Source organism: Diabrotica virgifera, chromosome 7 (genome assembly GCF_917563875.1).
Source record: "Diabrotica virgifera virgifera chromosome 7, PGI_DIABVI_V3a".
NCBI lineage: Eukaryota > Metazoa > Arthropoda > Insecta > Coleoptera > Chrysomelidae > Diabrotica > Diabrotica virgifera.
Window position 1 is genome coordinate 173,979,635 of NC_065449.1, and position 10,863 is coordinate 173,990,497.

Below are 10,863 nucleotides of genomic sequence, written 5' to 3' on the forward strand. Positions count from 1 at the left end.
ACATGGGTTCTAATAAATTATTGGCGACCAATTGCTTCTAAACCCAGATTTTCTCTAACAAATCGTTGACAAAGACTTGTACGTACTGCAGTTATTGTCAGACTAACGTTGGATCTGCTAGAATATGAGCACAAAATTTTTAATAAATTGTCATTTAAAATGTATTTTAATTTCATAAGAAATGTAATTAAATCCTTTTTAGTAATAACTCTAGTTCTATCATAAACTACGACCTCATCGCAATAAGTATAAAGATCTTGAAAATTATTTTTGCGTAAGTTTGTCAATGCTTTGAAGTCGTCCTCTTGAATACCCGTGTCTGTCTCGAAACGATTAGTAGTATTTTCGGACGGGGTCGAGTTCGCTCCCAATGGTAAGAATTTTACCTGAACTAAGAAAGGTAAAGTCCGAATTGGCTCCCATAGACAAAATTTATTTTACCTAAACATGTCGAAAATATCACCCAGCGTTGTCACTTCTTTCAAATTTTCCCTTTTTGTTAGAAACAGGTACCTTCCTAGAAATATCTATGGGAAAGAGGAAGACCTAACCCTTCGGTCCTAACTTAACTTTCGGGTATTAGAGTGTAGAGCGCAAACCGGCCGATTTCAGGTAAGAGCGCAAAACGGTCGAGCGCATACCGGCCGACACCGATAATTTGTGTTAAAATTGCCACATATGCCAATGTTGAACTAAAACAAACTCTAAAAGTATTTGTCTAAAAGTATAATTTTCCTATAAAAAGTCTATATCACTATGTAAATTTCCTAAGCAGTATAAATATTACACGATTTGGCAACAATGTCTAATGTTTCCGCGATTATATGAGAGCCTACCCGCATTCATGCGGGAGCCAATTCGTACCCTTCTAAAATATACCTGAACGAAGCGGAGCGAACTCGACTTCACCCGTATTTTCAATTGCTGTCAGACGTAACGCTTGAAACTACTCTGAAACTTCTTTCGGACTTAAGTTAACATTACGCATATTACCACGCAAATTCTCTATTATATTATGATCTAACATACTGTCATCATTTATGTGATCACTGCAACATAAAGCACCCTTTCCTACAAAAATCTCTCGTTTCATGTAGATATCTACTCTAGCTTCTAATGACAAACGTTCAAGATTTCTAGCTCTATCACATACAAAACATAAATTATTTCTTTGTAATACACACTTGAATCTACAAGCATTCACATTATCATCATTACCTTGTTCAATTTCTTCAATGATGTGTCTGTAGCAGTTTATGTGAATCACAATCCCAATATCAAAATTGGCTTCCGGTAGATTGTTGTTCATGCGGCGACCCAATGCAATCTCCTGAAATCTTGGTGGAAGATTATCTAAGTTCTCAACTCGACGAAAACTTCTAGCACGAACTCGAACATCACAAATGTAACACTGCATTTTCTCTAATTAAAATAGTTAATAGTAGAACAACAGTTCGACAAAAACTAACCATTTGGCGGAACGTAACGACCCTTTATAATAATTACTAGTTTACAATAATTACCAGATAAAGTTGACTAGTGACAAAAACTATTGATTCTTTCTAAAGCAAACGATTTGCCTAATTTTTTTTTAATTGATCGATAATGTTAAAACACAGTAGAATGCAATTTAAATCGTAATTCAATAGTGTTAATTAAATAAAATTATGTTAAATTCTCATTAGTGCGTTAAATACCCTTGTTTTACGGTGCGTCACTGGAAGTGCGTTGTCATTTATGATTTAAAAGGTAAGAGGCTTAATAATCTTAAAAGATTTATGAAGTCCCGATAATTTGGATATCTTAAAATATTTTTTCTCTCTCTAACTTATGTACCTACCCATTTGATTTCAGATTAATTTATATCAATTCCTGCTCTTATTACTGAAAATTCAGAGTTGGAGCAATGATAATAAGTGACCGTTACATTGAAACGAATCTATTCATGTAATGTGTGCGATGTCCAAAGTTTAGGTGGGCACAAAAAATATTTTCAAGAAAGTATCCAAATCATACAAGGGGATCATTGTTTAAATAATTAAAAGTGGTCATTTTTGCAAAAAAAATACTTTTTTAACTGCTGAGGTCATTTAATTACTAATGAAGGTCTATAGGATGTTTTCTGCAATGCTGAAGGGTAAATATTTCACATAAAACTGACTAAATAAAATTTGACCCCTCCTATTTATTTAAAAAATTATATATAGAACTTTAAAAACAAATTTGCAAAAAATTATATTTAGTATTTTAAATAAGCACTATAAAATATCTTATTTTACAGGAGAAGTTCCGCTATGTTATCAGTATTATTAAAAAAAATTGGTCCAAAATATGTAATATATTTTGAGATATTGAATTTGTTTATTAAATGTTACTATATTTTCAATTGCAAAAACGCGGTTGTTGCCAAAGCAATATTCACCTGTATTAGATCTCATTATTTTTATGTATATTTTCCATAAAAATGTATTGATAAATTCCAATTTCAATTAAACTTCCCCCTAAAATGGCATTTGAAAATTATTCAAATTTGTTTATAATTTGTTTTTTAATAACGTCGCGGGGATTAAATATTTTGAACTGCCGTTTCAATAATTGGGTTCCTGGGAATTTTTCACTAATTAACAATTTTTTTTGTCCTTTTTTCTTATTCTTTTTTTTTTCTTGGAGTTATATGTATTAAGGGCCCTTTTAGGGTTAAGTTTCATTAAGAATGTCGAATCTTTATGTTGTAGATAATAGACCTAAAAATATAAAAATATTAAGATTGGTCTAAAATCACTTAAATAAAATTTGGCTACTTACTGAGCTACAGGGTGTTTTATTTAAAAATTTTAAAGTTATTTTTAACAAGTACTTTCAAACTATTTGGCGTATCCTTATAATACTTGGCAGAAAGTGTGGCTACTATACAGTCTACTAAATTGTGATAAACAAAAGTTTATAGCTACTACCAGAGGCGTACGACAGGGGATAGTGAATGGTTGACCCTTCCCAAATTCTACGCCACTGAGGGAATTACTTAACGAAATTTTTCGATTCTCCAATACTTTCTATGTAAATAATATACTCCTTATTGGTAACGATTAAGTCATTCATTCATTCATTCATTTTAAACTTCCAATATCTCGCAAACTGATGACTTTACCGATACCAATAAAGTTATTTACTTACAAAGTATTGGAGAATCGAAAAATTTCGCTAAAATACTAATTCGCTAAGTTGCGTAGAATTTGGGAAGGATCAATCATTCACTATTCTCTGTCGTACGCCTTTGGCAGTAGCTAGAAACGTTTATTAATCACAATTTAGTAGGGTGTATAATAGCCACACTTTTTGCCAAGTATGATAACGATACATCAAATAGTTTTAAAGTACTTGGTAACAATAATTTTTAAATTTTTAAATAAAACACCCTGTAACTCAGTAAGTAGCCATATTTTATTTAAGAGATTTTAGTTATATCTTAATATTTTTAGGTCTAGAATCTACAACTCAGAGATTCGACAATCTTAATGAAATTTAACCCTAAAAGGGCCCGTTGTAATATAACTCCAAGAAAAAAAAGAAGAAGAAAAAAACGACAAAAAAAATTTGTTAATTAGTAAAAAATTCCCAGGAACCCAATTATCGTAACGGAATTTCAAAATGCTTAATCCCCGCGACGTTGTTAAAAAAACAAATTATAAACAAATTTGAATAATTTTCAAATTCCATTTTAGAGGGGAGTTTAATTGAAATTTGAATTTATCAATATATTTATCGAAAATATACATAAAAATAAAAACAACGGGATCTTACGCAGGTGAATATTTCTTTGGCAACAACCACGTTTTTTTCAATTGAAAATATAGTAACATTTAATAAACAAATTCAGTATCTCAAAAAATATTAAATATTTTTCGACAAATTTTTTTTGCTTAATACTGGTAACATAGCTCAACTTCGTCTGTAAAAAAAGATATTTTATACTGCTTATTTAAAACGCTAAAAATAATTGTTTGCAAATTTGTTTTTAAGGCTTTATATACAATTATTTAGATAAATAAATTTAATTTAGTAAGTCTTGTGTGAAAGATTTACCCTTTAACTTTGCAGAAAAAGATCATATAGACCTTCAATAATAGGTGAATTGCCTCAGCAGTTAAAAAAGTTTTTTTTTTGCAAAAATGATCCCTTTTTAATTTTTTAAACCCTGGTCCACTTGTATGATTTGGATACTTTCTTGAAAATATCTTTTGTACCCACCTAAACTTTGACATAAAATTTGTTTCAACCTGTACGAATTTACATTTTGCCTTTTTTTATTATATTAGGCTATATACAAATATGAGGTGGATTCGATCATTACTCAAAATATCTCAATAAACACTGGCTTATCGAAAAAGTCTTGAGAAGCAAAATGTTTTAAAAACATTGTGTTTAACTAATGGTGCCACACTAATAATTAAATTGGAACGTACACAAAAGTTTGGGGTAGTTTAAGGGAACAAACCCCCCATAAAATTTTAATGGTTTACACAAATTTCACTTTAATTTTTTTTTAAGATGCTGCTGCCATAATAATGCCACGTATCCATTTTCAATGAAAAATTTCTAAGAGTTTTCGATATATGAAAAAAAAAATATTTTCATTTTGTAACTTTAAAGGGCTGTAACTTTTTTTGTGTGCACTATTTTATACAGGTAAGTGAGGTTCAATCAACCTATTTTTGACCCCACAATCTGTGGTATAATTTATGACCAATCTTTTCGGGACACCCTGTATAATAGGTACATTCTTGATTATCCTGAAACTAAGTAGTCATAATTAAGTGCCTCAGTAAATTAGGTGACGTGAAGTAGACTAGTAAAGAAAATATCAAAAGTGGAATACTGTGAAATGATAATGTACTAGAAATATTTATATTTTGAGTGTAATATTGATTTCTATTCTAATAATGTCTGATATACCTCATTTTAATTTTTGTGCGTTGTAGAGGGTGCTTGGTGGTATACAGCTTGCTTTAACAGCAACCTTAATGGAAAGTATATGACACTAGTACTTCCTGGGGCATATTTAACACATGGTCTTAACTGGCATGCTCTGAAAAACTCATACGTGAATTTGGCTGGTTCCAGAATGATGATCAGGCCAGTTGGAGAATAAATAGTCATTAGTAGAACAATATGTGCATTATTATATGTGTCTCTCTATGTAAAAATATTTTAATATAGTCTTTGATACATATTTATTAGTGTATTTTATTTTGGTTAAAATATCTTATACCTCTTGTAAAAATTGTGGAAAAATTTGGTATATATATATATATATATATATATATATATATATATATATATATATATATATATATATATATATATATATATATATATATATATGGCTCACAAATGATAGGAAGCCCGCTACAACCTGCAGATGAATGGAAGCCCGCGGTTTACGGGGTAAGGGCATTGTAGCACTGTCTTATTCCTACAGTCTTACGAAGCCCACTCGTATAAACGCGTTCACAGTGTATATGGATTACGCATTATACGAAGCCCGACGATGTTGCCATGTTTTAATTTACGTTTAAATAATACGACTGTTCTACGAGATCCTTATATGTGTATATAAGTCGTCATATTGCCTGTTATAAGAAGCCCAATTCTATTCAGCAATCTATACGAAGCATTTTAGAAGAGTCAAGATAGAACGAAAAGATGCATTGTTTCGGATCAATTCAAACAAGATTATCTTTTTCTAAAACGTTTTTTGTTAGTTTATATACATGTTAAAATAAAAAGTTCTACTCACAGATTTTGCCGCTAATTGTTTATTATTTGTTTAAACAATAACAATAATTGTTTTGTACAGTGTGTCTAATTAACACGTTGACGGACACTGCGTCAAATGTATAAGCAAGTGTTGTGACACTATATGTATTTTGCAAAGTAGAATAGGGAAAAATTCAACGTATATAGACGTTGTGTCACATTACATCAATGGAAATTAGACGAATATAGACATTCTGTTCGTCAACGTGAAAAGTTGTGCATGGTCTAAATTAAAAATAGAACCATCAGTTCATTTTTTTAAGCCGTAGAGATATTATGGCAAAAAATATGAATTTTACTCAAGAGTAAAGTAGCTTTATTATTCAAAATATTGAAAATTGTTATAATGAAAAGTTGTCTGGAATTAAGAACTATATTCTAATATGCCATTTCATCTTTCTAATTAAAAAAAAGTTGAATTTTTTTTAATTATGGATATACAACATTATTTTCAGTTATTTCGATTATGATAACTCTTTTATTATAGACCAGTAAGGATCTGTGAAAAAACGTCTATTTTTGGATGTGAAAGGTGGCATTCGAATTTTTGCAGATAAAGTAAGGTGCTTCGTTAATAATAATTTACTTATGCTCCTTCTCAAATATGCCCGGAACATTAATAAAAAAAATAAAATATTTAAAAATTTCGAAAAACGTCGATTTTTTTCTGCTTCTTTGCTTATAACTTTAAAACGATTCGTTTTGGAACAAAGTCGTAGTGAAATAAAATAAAGATAATTGAATTTTGTATGATATCCAACTGGTCAAAAATGTCTTAACTTATTACCTTTTCTGCAATATAGCAATAAATACAAAATAAGGGGGCAAAATATGCCTGTTGTTATTCAATGTTTTTAACCACTTCGGTGGTATATAGAACCTTAGTAATTCGCTTTAATAGATTTTGCATAATAAATTTGCAATTTAAATGTTTTTAAAAAAGTTCAAAATTTTTTAAAATCTTTCTGAACAAAAAGTAGACCATTTAGAAGTTGTCTAATTTTTTCACATATAAAGAGGTGCTTTGCCTATCTAATACACTTTACAGAATTAAAATCGGATTATTTAATGGGCCTCAGCAATGTTCTAAAATTATAAACAATTTTTTGGCTTATAAACAAATAATAAAAAATTAATTTTTAGCAATGCAAATAATTAAAACTGGTATAATTTGATTTAAACCTTCAAATGCTGTCAGCATAATTGCTATTTTATTTTTTAATCAAACGTTATTCGCGTTCAAAAATTTCACTTTTTCGATTTTTTGAAAGTTCCACTGCGTTTATCTCGAAAACTATGCATCCTACGAAAAAATTTGTAAGAACATTTTTTGCTTAGACTTACCCAAGAAATATAAAAAAATGTTTTATTTTGCGAAAAATCGATGTTATGTAATTCCTCAAGTTCTTTGTTTATAACAATTTTATTGACATCCGGATCAACTGTTACCCAAAAAAATCGTGTTCCACGGGTCAAAAAATACATAAAAATCTTGGGTAAGTCCATCTAAATAAAGGAGCCCGCAGCACCCCCTCCTGGCCACAGGACTAATTTGTTTATAAGCCAAAAAATTGTTTATAATTTTAATACATTGCTGAGGCTGCTTAAACAATCCGATTTTAATTCTGTAAAGTGCATTAGATAGGTGGAGTGCTTCTTTATATGTAAAAAAATTGACAAATCTTTGTATGTACTAGTTTTTGTTGTGCAAGATTTTAAAAAATTTTAATTTTTTAAAAAAAGTTTAGATTGCAAAATTATTATTCAAAATCTAGTAAGTTAATTTTAATGAAATTTGGTGTACGGTTTTAGCACATTACAAAAATTTTCTAAGCGAATTAGGAAGGTTCCAAGTGTAACCTAAGTGATGGAAAATCATTGAATAAAAACAGGCTTGTTTTGCCCCCTTATTTTATATTTATTGCTATTTTGCAGCAAGGGTGATTAATTAAGAGATTTTAACCAATCGCATCTAATAGAAAATTTGTTAACCTTTGTTTTATTCCTATACGACTTTGTTCCAAAATGAATCGTTTTAAAGTTATAAGCAAAAAAATTAGAAAAAAAAAAACGAAATTTTTTGAAATTTTTAAATATTTTATTTTTTTTATTAATGTTCCGGGCATATTTGAGACGGAGCATTAATCAATTATTATTAACGAAGTTATCACCTAACTTTATCCGCAAAAATCTGAATGCCACCTCTCACATCCATCTAAAAACAGATCCTTACTAGTCTATTATTAATTATACGAAAAAAAGTTATCTTTTGTAAAAAGTTCTGCATGGCCAAAGACCTTAAATACAACCATCTTATATCAATTTTGATTAATTTTATACGAGGTATGTCAAAAAAGATAAATTTCGATCAAGAATAAAGTACCTTTATAGTTCAGAATATTTCAATGAGAAGGATGGAATATTGGAAGATGGTTTTTAGTGTTGTTCTGAAGCTATTTTCTTGTGACATTTTTATAATTATTTTGATTGGGAAATAAGCCACAATTAAATTGAAAAAATAATTTTATTAACGTTTCGACGCCCAAATCGGATGTCCTTGTCAAAATACAAAATATTACCGAGTAAATATTAGTAATATTTTATATTTTGACAACGACATCCGATTTGGGCGTCGAAACGCGAATAAAATTATTTTTTCAATTTAATTGTGGCTTATTTCCCAACCAAAGATAGATTCCCAACCTAGCGACCAGGCATTGGTCGCTAGGTAGATTGTTACGCGAGTGGTCGCGCGTGAGATTTTCTCTCACATATCTAAATTTTACCTTTTTTTACAAAATAAAGTTTTTAAAACAGTTTTTAAACTTTTTTATTAACTAATAATAAGAAAAAATGAATGTAACATAATATAGATAATAATATAATAAAATAAAAAGAAATAATCGGAATTAAACCAATATTAATCAATCTCCGTATCTTGATAATTTACGGCACAGCACACAAATATAACAAGAATGCTCTGGAAAAATTGATTGATGACAATTACAATTTTTTTTACATTATTTCAGGTTTTAAGTGCCAAAATAAAATTAATTTTTATGTACAGTTCGTAACGCGGGTGGCCGCTTGATGAGAGAATGTCTCACTTGAAGCGCGCTGACTCAACAATTGGGTGATATTGGGTCAACTGAGTCACTATCTAAGCGGACGATTCTATTAGATTGTCGAGGGAGGATAGTTAGGAGACTAGAAGGAACTACAGATCTTATAATTTCCCAGAAAAAAAATTCTGTGCAATTTTCTGAAACCGTGAGAGAAAATCTCATATAGCGACCACTGGCGGGTTAATTATGGTTTTTAGTTCTAAACAACTTTACATAAGCACAATTTTCAATATTGTGAAAAATAAGGGTATATTATTTAAGTACTCTTGAGCAAATTCATATTTTTTTTATATACCTCGTATAAAATTGACAAAATTTGATATTAGACGGTTGTATTTTAGGTTTTAGACCCTGTAGAACATTTTATAAAGAATAACTGTTTTTCGTAAAATGAATAATAATAGCTATTTGTATAACAAGGGAGGAAAGTGCTACTTTTCCTCCCGTGAATGAAGTTTACTGCCCGACGCGTAGCGGAGGGCAGTAATCATTCAAGGGAGGAAAAGGCACTTTACTCCCATGTTATACATATGGTTTTTCCACCTTCCTCAAATAACAAGTCATTTTTTCATTTTTACTTAATTTATTTATGTAACTAACCAACAAAATTTATTAGAACTCAAACTAACAAGTAGGTACAATATAACTGTCAACTGTCAAATATAAGTCAAATTATTAATGTAAACATTATTAAATCACAATAACAATTTACTGTTTTTTACCATTCTGCAAAATACCGACTGTTTTTAAATAAACGTTAAAATGTATAGATACTTACGTAATAGAAAATAGATATTGTACAGGGCGTCAATAAGTTATATTCCATGAATGAAATACCATGACGTCACTTTTACTTTTCCTCCCTAGGGAGGAAAAATATTTTCCTCCCTAGGGAGGAAAAGTACAACTTTGCTCCCTACAATCAGGTCCGGAAAGGTATACTTTCGGAAGAGGTAGGTGGAAAAAGAGTTTTCCACCTACCTCTACCGAAAGTATACTTTTCCGGACCTGATTGTAGGGAGCAAAGTTGTACTTTTCCTCCCTAGGGAGGAAAAGTAAAAGTGACATCATGGTATTTCATTCATAAAAATATAACTTATTGACGCCCTGTACAATATCTATTTTCTATTACGTAAGTTTGTATACATTTTAACGTTTATTTATAAAACACTCCGTATTTCACAGAATGGTAAAAAACTGTAAATTGTTATTTTGATTTAACAATGTTTACATTTTTATTTTGACTTATATTTGACAGTTGACAGTTATATTGTACGTACTTATTAGTTTTAGTTCTAATAAATTTTGTTGGTTAGTTACATAAATAAATTAAGTAAAAATGAAAAAATGACTTGTTATTTGAGGAAGGTGGAAAAACCATATGTATAACATGGGAGTAAAGTGCCTTTTCCTCCCTTGAATGATTACTGCCCTCCGCTACGCGTCGGGCAGTAAACTTCATTCTCGGGAGGAAAAGTAGCACTTTCCTCCCTTGTTATACAAATAGCTATATGTATCATAATTGAAATAAACAACTAAAAATAATGTTGATTAGAAAAATTTTCAATTTTTTTTTCCATTAGAAGGATGAAATTGCATATCAGAATATAGTTCTTAATTCCAAACAATCATGTTAAATTATATAATTTAAAATAATTTTAAAAATATCGTTGAATTTGGTTTCTATTTTGTTTTTGATTATGCTGAATCCGAATATGGCATTACAATTTGAAAATGCTTATAAAGAAGCTCTTCTACACTATGACCACAAGGGTCTAATCTTGGACCACTTTTGTTCTTAATGTTTATAAATGATTTAGCAAACGTCATCCAGTATTCAGATTAGGTACTTATTATTTGCAGATGATTTTAAGTTATTCAAAATAATTCAAACTGTTAGGGATTGCGTACTGATTCAAAG

General features: G+C 29.8%; 1 protein-coding gene across 4 annotated transcripts in view; it reads left to right on the top strand.

Annotated features, from left to right (window-relative positions):
• LOC114335140 (microfibril-associated glycoprotein 4-like) overlaps positions 1-5,234 on the top strand; it is a 139,416-nt gene extending 134,182 nt beyond the window's left edge. For all 4 annotated transcript variants that reach the window (XM_050655950.1, XM_050655948.1, XM_050655946.1 and 1 more), the window contains one exon: positions 4,980-5,234. In XM_050655950.1, the coding sequence (XP_050511907.1) occupies positions 4,980-5,149 (170 nt within the window). In that variant the 3' untranslated portion in view covers positions 5,150-5,234. The remainder of the gene's footprint in view (positions 1-4,979) is intronic.
• Positions 5,235-10,863: the final 5,629 nt, after the last annotated feature.